Source organism: Cucumis sativus, chromosome 5 (genome assembly GCF_000004075.3).
Source record: "Cucumis sativus cultivar 9930 chromosome 5, Cucumber_9930_V3, whole genome shotgun sequence".
NCBI lineage: Eukaryota > Viridiplantae > Streptophyta > Magnoliopsida > Cucurbitales > Cucurbitaceae > Cucumis > Cucumis sativus.
The window spans coordinates 31,356,359-31,375,972 of NC_026659.2; the positions used below are offsets into that span (position 1 = coordinate 31,356,359).

Below are 19,614 nucleotides of genomic sequence, written 5' to 3' on the forward strand. Positions count from 1 at the left end.
CAAAACCATGTTAAAAATATATAAAACAATATACATTATACACAAAAGATTAGATATACAAAACGACAAAATTTAAAATAAAAATAATAGACAATTTGAGTAGGTGTTGAATCCAGTTTGAAGTTGTTAGAAATTTTGTCAAAATTTATCTACTGATCTACTTTGGCAAAGCTAGCTCCATATATCATAGATTAAAAGAAATAACAATGTGTGTCTTGAGATTGTAGAGCCATTTAATTAACTAATTAATACAAAGATTTGATAAATGAATTCACCCACTTGTCATTAAAATAAATAACAAATTGATGTTGATATATATATATATACATATCATGTGTGTAAGCACATGCCAAGCCAACCTAAATTTTCAAACCTTAAAGATAAGAATTAATAAATTAATGTGAGGGTTTTGAAAATGTAAAGACAAAGGTCCAAATCTACTTGGAAAAAACTTTTACCTTTTAAAGGGTTGTGGTCATCATAATTACAATGTGAAACCAAAGAATTATAAAATAAAACTAAAGATGATGATGATAGCTTAGTTTAGTACTTTAGTTGTATTATTTGTCTTGAAAGAGCCAAAAGATTCAAAGTCCATAAAAGCCAAAACTGGGGGCATTGGTCTTATTGCCCACCACATCAACTACACACCTAGAAATATTCAAACTCATGCATATGCTCCTAAAACTTATCTTAAATTTGGTGCATTGTGTATAATTATATATATAGACAGTGAGAACCCCATGGTGGAAAAGCCAAAGAAACTCACAATCTTTATAAGATATAAATCGATGAGTCACACTCCTCTTATTGTTAGTTGGGTTTAAGATGAAATCTCATTTTATCAAATACAATATTAGAGACTAATAGCACCGAAAATGTGCTATCTAATCCCTCTTAATTAGACATCGTTCTATGAATTATGTTTTTATTTAGCTATTTTGAAGGCTTCAAGTGATTTAAAGGTAGAATGCGGTGTTGATGTTGATACAATGCTAAAACAACTATATATTTTGAAACTGTCATGTTTGGCCTCTGTGTCTTGCAACGATGTGGCGGCACCATAAGGTAGTAGCATCAATTTTCATGAAAAGCACTACGACCTGTCTAAAAGGGCCACGATGCTCTAAACCTGACGGGCGCAATGAATTTTGTTAGTGTCGCGACATCACATCATTTATATACTAATTATGTTGCTAGGTTAAAACCATATTCGACTTCCTAATAGCCATAACACGATTCCTCTCAATTTTATGTGCTCTCTCTTCTAGTTAGTAATTTATGTCTTCTTACTCTTTTTCATAATCTAGAATGTGTAGATGAGAGACTAAGGTACACGTTTTTTTCTTTTTTGAAAATGATACATGGGTCAGTAGGTGCACCCGGACATCTCCACTAAGTGGACACCTCTTTAGCACCATCGTCATTCCCGCTTCCTTAATATTAAGAAAGGAGTACACGTTTCTAGCTTGGGTCTCTAGGATTTCTTCCCTCTTTATTATTTTTTTTTTTTTTTGTAATTTTGAAGATTGAAAAATGTATGACTTTCAACCTAAAATTGTAACTAATTATTTTTTAATTAAATGTTTGGAAATTGATCGTTCCTCTTCTTAAGGATCTCTAGAACTTAGTGTGATAAGAAAATTTTCAATTATACATCACTTTTCATCCATTTGAATTTGAATAATTAGAAATTTGGGACAATTTAAATTAGCTTCTTTAATTAATTGGTTGTTATTAGGTGTAGAGATCCTTAGGACGTGGAACGATAAATTTCCAAACGTTTAATTAAAACATAGTTAAATTGTGATTAATTAGGTGTAAACGGTAGATCCACGTACGTAATGATGATTCAATGAAAAAATAATTGAAAAATTGCATCACATGACAATTTCTTTTAGAAAAAACAGCTTATGACATTTCTTTTTTTGATATTGCAAGTATGATAAAAATGACAAATTATCAGATGATTATTAGGCGGTTATCAAAGGACTATCATAGGGTTATCGACTTTTAAACTTACTACTTTTGCAATTTAGAAAATGTAGTGACATAGACCCTATTATCATAATTTTTTTTTGTTATTTTTGCAAGCTTTCAAGATAATTTGAATAGAGAATAATCCATTTCAACCCAAGTTTACATATCTTTTAAATATATTAAATTCACTCCAATTTATTGTTTTTGCAACTTCGCTTTGTTCGCAATTGAAACCAGTCTCAACTCTCCAATCGGTTACCTTAGGGTTGAAAATTGTTTATTAGAGATATTGTTCGATACTATATTTATATTATAGAAAATTTTCAAAAATAACAAATTTCATTGATATGCTATGGTTTGTAAATATTTTAATTTATCTTGGTGTTTTAAAAAATCTACCGTACAGAAAAAAAACTTATTTAAAGAAACTTATAAAGTACCAAAAGATGAAAGAAATAATATAGGATTTGAGAACCATAATAGAATTGAAAACAATTTAGGCCACCCAATGAAATTCCACATTAGAGAAAGAGAGAGAATGATTGTGGCCACCCACCTCAGAATTGATTATTACAAGAAAAAAAGCACTTAATTAGTTTTCTTCTCTAAACACCATTAGAATCCATTTTGTTAGTATCACAACATAGCTCTCTCACAAGGCTTCAATGGCTTCTCCAGCAATAATGGAGAGAAGAGATTCAATGACATCCTTATCTTTTCCTCCTCCTCCTCCTCCTCCTTATTCTATCTCTCTTCCTCTTCCTCCCTTACGAAGATATGACGTTTTCCTCAGCCACAGAGCTAAGGACACTGGATGTAGTTTCACTTCCAACCTCCACGAAGCTCTAACAAGTCAAGGAATTGTAGTTTTCATAGACAAGGAAGACGGAGGGAAACCGTTAACGGAGAAGATGAAAGCGGTGGATGAATCGAGGTCTTCGATCGTGGTTTTTACCAAGAATTATGGGAGTTTGGTTTGCATGAAGGAAATAAGGAAGATTAGAATGTGTCAGAAGTTAAGGGATCAATTGGTCCTTCCAGTATTTTACAAAATAGATCCAGGCGATGTGAGGAAGCAAGAGGGGAGCTTTGAGAAGTACTTTAATGAACATGAAGTCAATCCTAATATTAGTATTGAAGAAGTTAAAAAATGGAGAAAATCTATGAACAAAGTTGGCAATCTCTCCGGATGGCATGTCCAAGATTCCCAGTTAAGTAATTATTCAACTTTCACTTTTTTCTTTAATTTTTTAAGCTTTTGTGAGATTAGTTGAGGTGTATGAAGATGGAATATTTCTAGAGAAATTAAACAGGTTTAGCCAGAAAAAGATTAGATAAAGGAAAGTTTTAGTTCTTTTAGTTATTATTTTTTTAGGCCAAGGGAGAAAAGCAATAGATTAAAGAAAAAGTTAAAGAGATGTTTTAGAGAGAGAAGCTAAAAAATGGAGCAAATTAAAAGATCAATTAGAGAGAGAACATAAGAGGAATCTAATTCTCAATTATAAATCCAAATGGAAATCAATAATAAAATAATAGAAAGCAAAATTATAATGATTTTGTTCCTAATCATTTTATTTTATAACTTATAAGATGTGAAGTCAATATAAATGTGATACGTTCTATGTCTATCAACAAAAGTTTCCATCTTTGCTAGCCAAACATTTAATTTATTAGCCAAATTAATTCTAAAAACGATAACAACTATGAATGAAATTTATATGTAGGTCTGAAGAAGGGACCATCAATGAAGTTGTGAATCATATTTTCAACAAATTACGTCCAGATTTATTTCGATATGATGATAAATTAGTTGGAATTAGCCGAAGATTACATGAAATAAATAAGCTAATGGGAATAGGCTTAGATGACGTACGGTTGATTGGAATATGGGGAATGGGTGGAATTGGCAAAACAACCATCGCTAGAATCATTTACAAAAGTGTTTCCCATTTGTTTGATGGATGTTATTTTTTGGACAATGTCAAAGAAACTTTAAAGAAAGAAGGCATAGCTTCTTTACAACAAAAGCTTCTAACAGGAGCTCTAATGAAAAGAAACATTGACATCCCTAATGCTGAAGGAGCTACATTAATCAAGAGAAGAATGAGTAATATTAAAGCTCTTATAATTCTCGATGATGTCGACCATCTAAGCCAACTTCAGCAGTTAGCTGGCGGTTCGGATTGGTTCGGTTCAGGAAGTCGAGTCATCGTTACGACGAGAGAAGAACATCTCCTAATTTCACATGGAATCAAAAGACGATACAATGTTGAAGTGCTGAAAATTGAAGAAGGTATTCAGCTTTTCTCACAAAAGGCATTTGGAGAGGACCATCCAAAGAAAGGGTATTTTGATCTTTGTAGCCAAGTTGTAGATTATGCTGGAGGGCTTCCATTAGCAATTGAGGTTCTTGGATCTTCTCTACGTAATAAACCAATGGAGGATTGGATAGATGCTGTGAAAAAGTTGTGGGAAGTTCGTGATAAGGAAATTATTGAAAAGTTGAAAATTAGTTATTATATGTTAGAGAAAGATGATAGGGAAATTTTTCTAGATATTGCATGTTTTTTCAAGAGGAAGAGTAAGAGACAAGCAATAGAAATTCTTGAAAGTTTTGGATTTCCTGCTGTTTTTGGACTAGACATATTGAAGGAAAAGTCTCTTATTACTACACCACACGAGAAGATACAAATGCATGATTTGATACAAGAAATGGGTCAAAAAATCGTTAACGAAAAGTTTCCAGATGAACCCGAAAAACGAAGCAGGTTGTGGCTTCGTGAGGATATAACTCGTGCTCTAAGTCATGATCAGGTAACGTTTCTGAATTGAAATCTTTTGAGCTATTATCTTTCTACAATAAATATATAATGTTTAGTAACGTTTGATCTTTAAACTTCTAAATTTGTCAGGGAACAGAAGCAATTAAAGGGATAATGATGGATTTGGATGAGGAGGGAGAATCACATTTAAATGCCAAAGCCTTTTTTTCAATGACAAATCTAAGAATATTGAAATTGAACAATGTTCATCTTAGTGAAGAAATTGAATATCTGTCTGATCAACTAAGGTTTCTCAATTGGCATGGTTACCCTTTAAAGACCTTACCATCAAATTTTAATCCCACAAATCTATTGGAGCTTGAGTTGCCAAATAGCTCTATTCACCATCTTTGGACTGCTTCAAAGGTACATCAAAACAACAGTAGTAATTAAATAAGTACATTATTATTTTCAACTTTAATCTGCCTCTAACATTTTAAAGTTCATCTGTTATGAATTTTTTTCTTAAATCCCAAACCAAAAAATAGAAGAGGATAAATTGGAAATTTCAAAGTTTTATGCAATTTTTATCATTCTGCATGAATATTTTGCATAATTTGGATTGTTTTTTTTTTTTATCAACTTTGGCTTCCGAGTAAAGTGCAATGAGTGAAAAGTATTTATGGATCATAAGGATATTTTAACCATATTTGCAAATTATGATTGAAATTTTGCTAACAATGAAATTTTGTGGTATTGTATTTTATTTGCAGAGCATGGAAACATTGAAAGTGATAAACCTAAGTGATTCTCAGTTCCTATCAAAGACACCTGATTTTTCAGGTGTTCCAAATCTTGAAAGATTGGTTTTAAGTGGCTGTGTAGAACTTCACCAACTTCACCACTCTTTGGGTAATCTAAACCATCTAATTCAATTGGACCTCAGAAATTGCAAGAAATTAACAAAACATTCCTTTCAATATTTCCTTAGAATCTCTCAAAATTTTGGTTCTTTCAGGCTGTTCAAATCTCACCCATTTCCCAAAAATCTCATCAAACATGAACCATCTACTAGAGCTTCATTTAGACGAAACATCCATAAAAGTTTTGCATTCATCAATAGGACATTTAACATCACTTGTTTTATTAAATCTCAAAAATTGCACAGATCTTCTAAAACTTCCTTCCACTATTGGCTCTCTAACATCTCTAAAAACCCTCAATTTAAATGGCTGCTCAAAACTTGATAGTCTTCCAGAGAGTTTAGGAGATATTTCTTCCTTAGAGAAGCTTGATATTACAAGCACTTGTGTAAATCAAGCTCCAATGTCATTTCAGCTTTTGACCAAACTAGAAATACTAAACTGTCAAGGACTATCTCGCAAATTTCTTCATTCATTATTCCCTACTTGGAAGTTCACTAGAAAATTCTCCAATTATTCTCAAGGGTTGAAAGTGACAAATTGGTTTACATTTGGTTGCTCTTTGAGGATTTTGAATCTGAGTGATTGTAATTTGTGGGATGGAGATTTACCTAATGACCTTCATAGCTTAGCTTCATTGCAAATTCTTCATCTAAGTAAAAACCATTTTACCAAATTGCCTGAAAGCATCTGTCATCTTGTGAATTTGAGGGATCTATTTTTGGTGGAATGTTTTCATCTTCTGAGTTTACCAAAACTTCCGCTAAGTGTTAGAGAAGTAGAAGCAAGAGATTGTGTTTCACTAAAAGAATATTACAATAAAGAGAAACAAATTCCTTCAAGTGAAATGGGAATGACATTTATTCGATGTCCAATCTCTAAAGAACCATCGGAAAGCTACAATATTGATCAGCCTCGCCTTTCTGCTATTCACTTGAGAACTATGGTTCAACGATACATTGAGGTAATACCTATCTCATATTAATTTTAGTTATTATTTTGTACTTTTTCTTATTAGCTTTTAGGGCAAACCCATAAGCATATTTTAGCAATTTTTTCTTCTTAATTAATTATTAATAATTTTTCTTGTGAAATTTCTTTTGTTATTAGATATATAGGAATCAGACTTAAACTAAGTATTATTATTAGATATAACATAATGTTGAATATATTTACAAATTATATTGTTGAAAATATAACAAATTTTTAGGTGAGGTTATTAAAGTTACAAGAGTGATAGACTATATTACTTCTTAGAAAGCGATGGATTTCAAAATCATAAATTTTGTGATATTTTTAACAAATAGTTTTTTATGTTAAGTTCCGAGTTTTGGATCTTGCAATGTTTTGGTTTATGTATTCACGAATTTTTAGTGAAAATTATTGAATATATTTATAAATAAAGCAAAAATTTAAAATCCATCGACGATAGATATTGAGTTAAACAACTCATTTTAGTTTATTCTCTATAATCTTAACTAAGTTTCGACATTATCCAACTTAGGATTGTAGTACAAAAACTTAGGAACTAACAATATTACTTTCAATGTGATGAGGAAATCTTTTCATTTAAACTAATAAACAATATCATACCATACTGAAAATGTTTAATTTAAATGTATAAAACATATCTATTTCTTTGATACCATGTTAAAATTTTTTGTTGTTTTTTCTTTCTAGAAAAAGATACAATGAGTCAGTTGGGTGCATTCAAGCATCTCCACTAGGTGGACACCCACGTCACTCTCGTTTCATTAAGAATATATCAAGAAATGCAGGAAGTCGGGATAGAGGGCTAGAGTTAAGCCCATATTGAGTTATATACAAAAGCGTTTATATTTAAAGCAATAGAACTAGCGCTATAGATTTTAAAGAACTTAGATCTATTAGTCCGAAAGTCAGTGATGGTCTGAATGTCGTCTCCCATTTCTTATTTCGTCCCTCGTAACTAGGGCTATGTTAAACTTTTGTTGTTAGTGATCAATATTTAATAGAAAAGGATCCATTTTAAAAAGCTTCAATGAATGATTTTGATTGGGCAGGTTCTGACATGGCAACAAGAAAAATACTTTTTTGTGATTCCATGTCCTAACTGCATAGGATGCTTTGATAAAAAAAAATATGGATTCTCAATAACAGCCTGTTGCGAACCAGATTACATAAGTGAAGAAAATCCAAGGATTGGAATTGCTTTAGGTGCTGCATTTGAAGTTCAAAAACATGAAATGAGAAACAACAGTAACGATGCAAAAATTTGTTGTGAGTTCATAGTGAAAATGGAAACAGATGAGTGCCCTCCAAAATCAGCCATTGTTTTTGATGGGCAAAGAGATGAATTGGGAAGCCCAGTTGGGCTATCAGTATTTTACATTCCAATGAAAAGGATATCAAGTTGGTTGAACCAATCTTGTTGCATTGATGTTTCAATAGTCACTGACAACCCATTTGTGAAGATCAAATGGTGTGGAGCTTCAATATTGTATGAACAAAATGCAGGGAGTTTTATCGGGAACATTATCAAGGACTTGTTTGGATCTCCAGGAAAATATCATACATCAATTGTTGATCATATTTTGAACCGACAAAATCGTGTCGATGTTTCTACTTTGTTGGATGGTGGAGCTCGTTACAAGACTTCTTGGTCTAATGCATTCCAAAGGTAAATAAGTTAAATCTATATATATATATTTTCGAGATTTTTGTCAATCTGAATATAGCTCAATTAGTTAAACAATATTTATTATCGACAACTAAAGATAAAAAATTTGATCTCCCATCACTCACACTTTAGGTTACTTCATTTTTTTCTCATGCATGCATCACATACTCATTTGTTAATAAAATTTTATTTTTTAAAAAAATTACCAAGTTTTTTTTTATACCTAGTTTAGTGTTTTTGGACACCATATGTGTTGCTTTTTAAAAAAGAAAATAAGTAAATTACTTAGGATGCATATTGGGTTGCACTCGTCTTTGTTTTGTTTTTTCTTTTCTCTCCGATTCGATGTATTTAATCACATTATAAATGCATTGTTTCAGGACGATTGGGTCATTTCCAAGACTTCAACCAAGTAGACAACCACGTAAGGTTATAGAGGATTCTTCCACCATGAATACAACGTTTGAAGTTGAAGAAAATGAAAGTGATGACAACTCTATCATTTTAAAACGAAAAAATCTAAAGGCAACACTTCTAAGGACTTTTGAGGTTTTCTCTCTATTCTTTGCTTTTTAACTCTTCATATGCTAGAAATATAATTATTTTAGAGAAAAATAATTTAAGTCACGTTTAGTAACTATTTGAATATATATGGTTTTTCTTCGGTTCAATGATTGGTTGTATTTTATAGGCTCTTGTACTATATTAGATAACATGTGTGTTTCATCTCAAAAACAATGAGAGGAATAATCCATATATTTTCATCAAATTGACACTCTTCATATGTATCTTCAAATAGGAACTGAAGTTGTATGGTGAATACTACATATTTCCTAAAAAAGAAATGCCAAGAAGTTTCTTCAATTTTCAACTAGAGGAGCCTGAAATCACAATCAAGATACCTCCAAATTTGCATAAAGATAAGAAGTGGATGGGGTGTGCCTTTTTTGTAGTATTTTCAGTTGATGAGAATTCACCAAAATCTCATTCCTTCTCTTACCAAGTGGACAATGATGAATATACAATGGAAAGAGAATCAGTTATTCGCTTGAATACGGAGTTGTTCGACGATTCCCATCAACTTTGGATGTTTTTCGAGCCTCGTGGTGTTTATCCATATAGATTAAATCAATGGAGGCATCTTTGTTTCACATTCGTATGCAATAACCCAGACTTTAAGGCTGTTCTTTGTGGTGCACGTCTTGTTTATAAGCAAGATGTTGAAGGATTTGTGAACACAATTGTGAGTAATGTGTTGAGTTTACCAGTTGAATTGCTCGAATTTTATGATCAAATGTATGTTGAAGGCATGTTAAGGAATATACTTTATCATAAGTATGATCCAAAGCATAAGCAGTGGGTTGAGGAACAAAATTCAAATCCTCATAATTCTCAAGAAGATTCAAGTTCTTGTAGTTCAAATATGGAAAGAAGCCTCATTTTGCAACTCAAAGAAAGCATTCCTTCTTTCCTTCAAAAGGATTCAAAGGTCCATCTCTCTTTTCTCAATCTTATGCATATTATTAGATCATTATTACTTAATATTCTCATATACATATCGTTCTTATCCATTAACTAATCAAATTATTGAACATTTTTCACAGGATCGGTTTGGAAACACATTTGATTTCGTTATTCCAAAGAGAAACTTTCCCCCGGCACTGCTTAATCAACTATCTCCAGAGAATCCTACAGGAGTCCAATTACCTCCAAGTTTATATACTAATAATGATTGGTTGGGATTTGTAGTTTGCACTCTCTTCCAAATCAACAAACATCCCACAGCAATACTCAACAATGTTTGCTCAATTTCAAGGCATGAACTCATTTGTCAATTTGCGATTGAGATTGGATTAATTGAACCATTACACACTCATGGTATCACTGAGGACAGATCCATTTGGCTTCAGGAACGCCAATTTGTTTGGCTTTATTACACCCCAAGACACACATATGGTGAAATCTTTCGTCAATGGTCTTCTGTTTGGGCTGTTATTGAAGCTGATACCCCTGATTTGATGGTGAGCTGTTGTGGAATGAGTTTAGTATACAAGAAAGATGCGGCAGTGATCGACAAGATATTGATGAGAGCCATTCAATGATCAATATAATATCTTATACAAACATGCAACACCCCACAAAATTATGTATTAATTAGTTTATTGTGTATTATATTGTCACAACTCTGCCTCTAACTATCCTGCTAAATTTAGTTTGAGATGGTTGAGAATGTGAAAAGTTTCCTTATTAATGTGAATATGAAAGGTTTCACTCAATATTAAACTTAAATTTGTGACTTTTGGTTTTTGTAGTCATACTGACATTTGAGTTTTTTACGAATTTTGGTTGTGTTAATAGTTATGATCATTGATTAATATTTATGTGGTTTTTGTAGCCATAGGCAAACTTAGAGTAAATAAAAGTGGGTGAATGCATGCGTAATGAGGGAGTGTCTATCCTTTGTACTTTCTTTATAAATAAAAAGAAAACAAAATTAACCTTTTCTCTCACTTTTTTCCATGTGCACCCCACTGGCACTGTGCATTAGCTTGCTAGATATGGTGCCAGAAGATCAAGTACGGTCTTGGGTTGTGCAAAGCTTGTCATCTAGGACACAGATAGAGGAGTGAATTATTAATCACTACAAGATAATAATAGGAGAGACCTAATTCGAGTGGTTGGAAGAATCAAGAAGCTCAACACCCAAAACTACAAAACATTGTTTACCTACGACAGATAGAGGAGTGAATTATTAATCACTACAAGATAATAATAGGAGAGACCTAATTCGAGTGGTTGGAAGAATCAAGAAGCTCAACACCCAAAACTACAAAACATTGTTTACCTACGATAGGTTAGAATGCTGAGATATCCGGGTGATGCATGCATCTCCTGATCCAAAGAAAAAATAAATTACACAAAACCAATGCAGTGAAGGAAAGGTAATGACACAACTGACAAACTATTTGTTCAAGATGATGATTATATTATTGAATGACTTTCACCAATACCTTAAGGGAACACCAAGCTAAACAAAGCACCTAATTTATTAGTATAATCAGTGATAGAGGGGATAGAGTGAAGCCCAAAGAGAAAGCTTAGCAAAGCATGGCTTTTACATTTAAGGCTATGTTGTTTGGGCTGTATTCTTTGAAAAGAAGGCTAGTTCTGACTACACCATTGACCTATGTGGTTGAAAAGAAGGCTTCCATCAATATCTTGTCAATCAACTCCACGTCTTTTTTGTATACTAATTGAACTCCACAACCTTTCACCATCAAATCTGGGGTATCAGCTTCAATAATAGCTGAAACATCAGACCTATGACGAAAAATTTCACCATATTTCTTTCTTGGGCTGTAATAGAGCCAAACAAACTGGCGTTCATGTAGCCAGAAGACTGTGTCCTCAATGATACTATGAATGTGTAATGGTTTAATTATTCCATTCTCAACTGCAAGTTGACAAAAGAGTTCATGCCTTGAAACTGAGCCAACATTGTCGAGAATTGCTGTTGGATGTTTGTTGATTTGGAAAACGGTCCAAACTGCAAATCCCATCCAATTACTATTTTTATACAAATTTGGGGGCAATTGGATGTGTGCATAACTATTTGGAGATAGTTGATCAAACAGTTCGGCCCAAATGTTTGTCCTTGGAATACAGAAGTCAAATGAGGTTGCAAATCGATCCTGTTGCAATGAAAAATGTTAACTAACTAATTTGATTACATAATGTATAGGAACAACAATATGCGTACAAAATTATCCACCCATGATATAAATATCATCAACAACAAAGTCCACAGACTCTATATATAATATTTGACAGAAAAATGAAAATTCAGGAAGTTAAATTCCTACTTTCATCAAGATATTTGATGCATTAAACATAAGAAAAAAGAACAGTAACTAAGTTATGAGCTAATTAATATTATTGCATAAGAAAATAGTAATTAAATTGTGAGTAAATGCATAACACAAAGGAAGAAAGAGAGGGAAAAGAGATGGACCTTTAAATCCTTTTGAATGAAGGAAGGAATGCTTTCTTTGAGTTGCATAATGTGGCTGATCCTTTCCATATTTGAACTACAACTTGAATCTTCATCTTGAGGATCATGAGCATTTGAATTTTGTTCATCAACCCGCTCTTCTATACCAAACTCTTGTCTTCTTCCATTTTCCTTTTTCTCTGGATCATACTTTCGAGAATGTACAATCCTTAACATGCCTTTAACATAAATTTGGTCACAAAATTCTTGAAATTCAGCTGGGGAACTCAACACATTACTTACAATTGTGTTGATCAATCCCTCAACATCTTGCTTATAAACAAGACGTGCTCCACAAACAACAGCTTTAAAATCTGAGTTATTACATGCGATTGCAAAACAAAGATGCCTCCATTGATTTAATCTATATGGATAAACGGCTCGAGGCTCGAAAAACAACCAAAGTTGATGAGGATCATGTAGCAAATCTTTATTCAAGTAAAGAATTGATTCTCTTTGCATTGAATATTCATCATTGTCCACTTGGTAAGAGAAGGAATGAGATTTTGGTGAATTTTCATCAACTGAAAATATTACAAAAAAGGCCAACCCCATCCACTTCTTATCTTTATGCAAATTTGGAGGTATCTTTATTGTAATCGAAGGCCCTTCTACTTGAAAATTGAAGAAACTTTTTGACATTTCTTTCTGAGGAAAAATGAAATATTCACCACACAGCTTCAATTCCTGTATCATGAATATACATACATATATATGGAGAGTTAATTTAATGAAACGTATATATGGAGAGATCTAGGGGCTGTAAACTCTAAACTAGTTTTTCCCTTAACCTATATTTCAAGAATATATATGAAGAGTAGTTTAAGGGTGATTAGTTTGGATGAACCGGAGAAAAAAAATGATTTTAAATACTTGAAAAGTTAAACCAAAACACGTCATAAGATGTGAAGCATAGAAAGAAAAACCTCGAATATCCTTTGAAGTGTCGCCTTGAGGTTTCGTTTTAAAATGATAGAGTAGTCACTTTCGTTGTCTTCAGCCTCTGAAGATGCATTCATGGTGGAACACTCCTCTATAATCTCATCCGGTGGTTCACTAGGTTGAAGTCTTGGAAATGACCCGATTGTCCTGAAACAATAAACTAATCATCGTTTTGCTTAGATTTCACTTCAAAAGGTCTCATACTAATTGAGAGAGAATTTCTCGATTTTTTTTCTTTTTGCACTGAACAGACAATACTTTCCTAATAATATTAACTAGGCATGCAACATAAATTTTATACTCTATGAGACAGAGTAAAGCATGGGAAGAGGGAAGATATAGAAACTTTCTTTATTTATTAAAAGACACAATTGTAAAAAGGTCAGTTAGCTAGCTATGGACAGTAGAAAAACTACACCTACTGCACATACCCTAATCAGTAGAGAATAATTTATATTAGATACTATGGCTGCTCAAAAAACTCATCTACTATAACAGCCATTATCATCATCTAGAGGGTGCAATGAAAATCCTATATTGAAAAACTCAAGTGAACTCACACGTTTTCTAAGATAAATAAGTTACTCCTTTCATTGTCAATTAGTTTTAAAATGGAAACCATAAATTACTATCTAATATGGGTATTAGACCATATATGCCCAATAAAAGGTGCACCCCAAAGAGGTGGTATCACTTTGAGCGGGGTAAGTACATTATTTAAAGAGTAATATTTGGTTGCACTTATCTGTATATGTATCCCTTCGAAATACATATAAAAAAGAGTACAACATTGATGGAGTGTTACCTAGTGTCATATATATGGTCTACAACTAAGAGCTAGAGCTAAGTTTTTCTTTATTTGCTAATACTTTAGGCCTTATTGAAAGTTTCTTTTTTTTCTTTTATCTTGAAAAAGGGGCAACAACACGCGAACTTCTTAAGTGGCTATCCAATTTAGTACTACTTTTGCCTAAGTACACACTTATCTGTGAACTTGAAGATATTCTAGTGGTGGTATGATCTTTCTTTTTTTTTAGTTCAACAACATACGAGGAAAGAAGATTGATAAATCGATCAACTAGTTGATAATATACGTAAACTTTAAATTCACTTATGATTAGGTTGACAGGAATATAAAAACATATTTATTTATAGACATTGAGAGAAAGTGGTTTAACTGAATTACCTTTGCAATGCATTAAACCAAGAAGTCTTGTAACGAGCTCCACCATCCATCAAAGTAGAAACATTATTTACACGGTTCTGACGATTCAAAAGATGATCAACAATTGATGCATGATATTTTCCAGGAGATCCAAACAAGTCCTTGATAATGTTCCCGATAAAACTCCCTGCATTTTGTTCATACAATATTGAAGCTCCACACCATTTGACCTTCACAAATGGGTTATCAGTGATTATTGAAATATCAATGCAGCAACACTGGTTCAACCAGCTTGATATCTCTTTCATTGGAATGTAAAAAACTGATAGTCCCATTGGGCTATCCAATTCCTGTTCGTTGCCATCAAACACTAGGGGTGATTTTATAGGGCATTCGTCCGTTTCCATTTTCACTGTGAACTCACAACAAAATTTTGAATTATTATTATTATTATTCTTGTTGCTTTCAAATTGTTGTTGGACTACTTCATAAGCAGCACCTAAAGCAATTCCAATCCTTGGATTTTCTTCACTTATGTAATCAGGTGGACAATGGGCTGTGATTGAAAATCCATATTTTTTTTCTTCAAAACATGCTATTAAGTTAGGATAGGGAATCACAAAAGAGTAATTTACTTGTTGCCATGTGAGTACCTGCCAAATAAAAAAATGGTTACATATTATATTTATGCTTATTCCTCTCTTTCTAATTCAACTAATAATATCAAAGTGGCACAAAGAACTACAATTTTTTGCATTGTATGCTATATTGGTAAATACTTTTGGTTTGATAGCAACTAACAATTTTTTTTCTTAACTAGAGAGACAAGAAAAAGAGGAATGCATAGGTGCACCAAGATTTTGGTCAATGTGATCAGACCAAAACTAGTAGACTTACAAAATCACAAGAGAAACAATTAGTTCCAAGGTAAACTAAAGATGCCATAATATGTTTTTGGGTTTGCCCTAAAAAGTAGAAATGAAAAAATAATAATTATGATGAGAAAAGAAAAGTAAAGAAGTTAATTACCTCAATGTATCGTTGAGTCGTTGTCCTTACGTGAATGGCAGAAAAGTGTGGCTGATCAATATTATAACTTTCAGATGGTTCATTGGAAATAGGACATCGGATAAATGTTATTCCCAATTCACTTGAAGGAATTTGTTTCTCTTTATTGTAATATTCTTTTAGTGAAACACAATCTCTTGCTTCTACTTCTCTAACACTTAGCGGAAGTTTTGGTAAACTCAGAAGATGAAAACATTCCACCAAAAATAGATCCCTCAAATTCACAAGATGACAGATGCTTTCAGGCAATTTGGTAAAATGGTTTTTACTTAGATGAAGAATTTGCAATGAAGCTAAGCTATGAAGGTCATTAGGTAAATCTCCATCCCACAAATTACAATCACTCAGATTCAAAATCCTCAAAGAGCAACCAAATGTAAACCAATTTGTCACTTTCAACCCTTGAGAATAATTGGAGAATTTTCTAGTGAACTTCCAAGTAGGGAATAATGAATGAAGAAATTTGCGAGATAGTCCTTGACAGTTTAGTATTTCTAGTTTGGTCAAAAGCTGAAATGACATTGGAGCTTGATTTACACAAGTGCTTGTAATATCAAGCTTCTCTAAGGAAGAAATATCTCCTAAACTCTCTGGAAGACTATCAAGTTTTGAGCAGCCATTTAAATTGAGGGTTTTTAGAGATGTTAGAGAGCCAATAGTGGAAGGAAGTTTTAGAAGATCTGTGCAATTTTTGAGATTTAATAAAACAAGTGATGTTAAATGTCCTATTGATGAATGCAAAACTTTTATGGATGTTTCGTCTAAATGAAGCTCTAGTAGATGGTTCATGTTTGATGAGATTTTTGGGAAATGGGTGAGATTTGAACAGCCTGAAAGAACCAAAATTTTGAGAGATTCTAAGGAAATATTGAAAGGAATGTTTGTTAATTTCTTGCAATTTCTGAGGTCCAATTGAATTAGATGGTTTAGATTACCCAAAGAGTGGTGAAGTTGGTGAAGTTCTACACAGCCACTTAAAACCAATCTTTCAAGATTTGGAACACCTGAAAAATCAGGTGTCTTTGATAGGAACTGAGAATCACTTAGGTTTATCACTTTCAATGTTTCCATGCTCTGCAAATAAAATACAATACCACAAAATTTCATTGTTAGCAAAATTTCAATCATAATTTGCAAATATGGTTAAAATATCCTTATGATCCATAAATACTTTTCACTCATTGCACTTTACTCGAAAGCCAAAGTTGATAAAAAAAAAAAAAAAAAAACAATCCAAATTATGCAAAATATTCATGCAGAATGATAAAAATTGCATAAAACTTTGAAATTTCCAATTTATCCTCTTCTATTTTTGGTTTGGGATTTAAGAAAAAAATTCATAACAGATGAAGTTTAAAATGTTAGAGGCAAATTAAAGTTGAAACTAATTTAGATGAAAATAATAATGTACTTATTTAATTACTACTGTTGTTTTGATGTACCTTTGAAGCAGTCCAAAGATGGTGAATAGAGCTATTTGGCAACTCAAGCTCCAATAGATTTGTGGGATTGAAATTTGATGGTAAGGTCTTTAAAGGGTAACCATGCCAATTGAGAAACCTTAGTTGATCAGACAGATATTCAATTTCTTTACTAAGATGAACATTGTTCAATTTCAATACTCTTAGATTTGTCATTTCTGAAAAGGCTTTGGCATTCAAATGTGATTCTCCTTCCTCATCCAAATCCATCATTATCCCTTCAATTGCTTCTGTTCCCTGACAAATTACTAATTCATCATACATCTATATAGATATAGATATATATCATTCCCATGCCAAGTTTTCCTATGAGTTAAAACAATATATATATATATAGTTACCTGATCTCGACTTAGTGCGAGATTGACATCCTCACGAAGCCACAACCTAGTTCGCTTTTCGGGCTCATTCAGAAAGTTTTGGCGAACAATTTCTTGGCCCATTTCTTGTATTAAATCATGCATATGTAGCTTATCATGTGGTGTAGTAATAAGACATTTCTCCTCCAATATTTCTAGTCCAAGAACAGCAGGAAATCCAAAACTTTCAAGAATTTCTATTGCTTGTTTCTTACTCTTTCTCTTAAAAAAACATGCAATATCTAGAAAAATTTTCTGTTCAGATTTCTCCAACATATAATAACTAATTTTCAACTTTTCTATAATTTCCTTATCACGAACTTCCCACAACTTTTCCACTGCATTTATCCAATCCTCCATTGGTTTATTACGTAAAGAAGATCCAAGAACCTCAATTGCCAATGGAAGTCCTCCAGCATAGTCTACAACTTGGCTACAAACATCAAAATACTCTTCCTTTGTATGCTCTTCTCCAAATGCCTTTTGTGAAAAAAGCTGAAGACCTTCTTCAATTTTCAGCACTTCAACATTGTATCGTCTTTCGATTCCATGTGAAATTAGGAGATGTTCGTCTCTCGTTGTAACGATGACTCGACTTCCTGAGCCAAACCAATCTAAACCGCCGGCTAATTTTTGAAGTTGGCTTAGATGGTTGACATCGTCAAGAATTATAAGAGCTTTAATATTACTTATTCTTCTCTTAATTAATGTAGCTCCATCAGCATTAGGGATGTCAATGTTTCTTTTCATTAGAGTTCCTGTTAGAAGCTTTTGTTGTAATGAAGCTATGTCTTCTTTCTTCAAAGCTTCTTTGACATTGTCCAAGAAATAACATCCATCAAATAAATGAGAAACACTTTTGTAAATGATTCTAGCAATTGTAGTTTTGCCAATTCCACCCATTCCCCATATTCCAACAAAGCGTACATCATCTAAACCTATTCCCAAAAGCATATTTATTTGGTGTAATCTTGGGGAAATTCCAACTAATTTATCATCATATCGAAACAAATCAGGACGCAATTTGTTGAATATATGCTTCACAACTTCATTGATTATGCTCCCTTCTTCAGACCTATATACATATATATACTTTTCAATTTTAGTAATCATCTCTAAATTTTGAAAATATTGTTATTGTTTTGGAATTTGGTTTAAAATCTAAATTTTAGAGATGACGTTTAAAAACACATTTGTGCTTCCTTTTGTAAACTTTGTAATTATAAACTACAAAACATACGTAAATTAGAAAGAAAAAGCTGAAGAGATCAGTGAATATATAATTATTACTTAACTGGGAATCTTGGACATGCCATCCAGAGAGATGGCCAACTTGATTCATAGAATATCTCCAGTTCTCAACTTCTTCAATATCAATCTTAGGATTGGCTTCATGGTCATTAAAGTACTTCTTAAAGTTCCCCTCTTGCTTCCTCACATTGCCTGGATCTATTTTGTAAAATATAGGAAGAACCAGTTGATCCATCAACTCCTTACACGTTACAATCTTCCCTACTTCCTTCATGCAAACAAAACTCCCGTAGTTCTCTGAAAAAACCACGATCGAAGACCTCGATTCTTCCACGGCCTTCATCTTCTCCTCTACATATGGTTGCTCTGCGTCTTCGTCGTCTATGCCGTCTCTGAAAACTACAATTCCTTGGTTTGTCAAAGCTTCATGAAGATCAGCTGCGAAACTACTCCCGGTATCCTTAACTCTGTGGCTGAGGAAAACGTCATAGTTTCGTAAGGGAGGAAGAGGAAGAGAGATAGAATAGGGAGGAGGAGATAAGGATTTAATTGAAGCTCTTCTCTCCATTATTGCTGGAGAAGCCATTGAAGGCTGGTGTAAGAGGTGCTATGATACTAATAAAATGGATTCTAATGGTTTAGAAGAAAACTCAAGTGGGGTGGCCAAATGATTCTCTTTCTTTCATGTGGAATTTCATTAATGGCTAGCTTAAAAGTTAAATATGGGTTTCATCTATTGTTGTGTTCAAATTTTATAATAATTGTTTCATCTTTCGAGGCTTAATTTATACATTTTTTAAAGTTTTGATGCCCCATTTTCTTTGTTTATTCTTTCATTGGATTTTTACAGAACCCATGTTTGACTAATATGAAATCAGAGTCCATTACCTCTAACAAAAAGATGAGATCCAACCCACCAAAGTTATGAACTCAAATGGGTACTACATTCATGAGAGACGTATATATTGAGGAT

At 32.7% G+C, this 19,614-nt stretch overlaps 3 protein-coding genes across 3 annotated transcripts; 2 read left to right on the forward strand and 1 right to left on the reverse strand.

Moving 5' to 3' along the window:
* Positions 1-2,414: 2,414 nt before the first annotated feature.
* Positions 2,415-3,298, forward strand: LOC116403849 (TMV resistance protein N-like). The gene has a single exon (XM_031885592.1). The coding sequence runs from the start codon at positions 2,646-2,648 to the stop codon at positions 3,252-3,254; it is 609 nt and encodes a 202-aa protein (XP_031741452.1). The 5' UTR covers positions 2,415-2,645; the 3' UTR covers positions 3,255-3,298.
* Positions 3,267-10,639, forward strand: LOC101204365. Its single transcript, XM_031885595.1, is given in 8 exon segments — positions 3,267-4,794; positions 4,893-5,168; positions 5,516-5,707; positions 5,709-6,629; positions 7,708-8,324; positions 8,705-8,873; positions 9,124-9,813; positions 9,929-10,639. Coding segments are annotated over 8 exon segments (4,470 nt in total). The 5' UTR covers positions 3,267-3,687; the 3' UTR covers positions 10,427-10,639.
* Positions 10,640-11,270: 631 nt separating this feature from the next.
* On the reverse strand, positions 11,271-19,308 carry LOC101204609 (TMV resistance protein N-like). The gene is made up of 8 exons (XM_011657986.2): positions 18,686-19,308; positions 17,373-18,465; positions 16,993-17,268; positions 15,512-16,624; positions 14,504-15,135; positions 13,302-13,464; positions 12,337-13,062; positions 11,271-12,016 (listed from the first exon to the last, which is right to left on the reverse strand). The coding sequence occupies exons 1-8, from the start codon at positions 19,225-19,227 to the stop codon at positions 11,510-11,512; spliced, it is 5,052 nt and encodes a 1,683-aa protein (XP_011656288.2). The 5' UTR covers positions 19,228-19,308; the 3' UTR covers positions 11,271-11,509.
* Between the last annotated feature and the right edge of the window lie 306 nt (positions 19,309-19,614).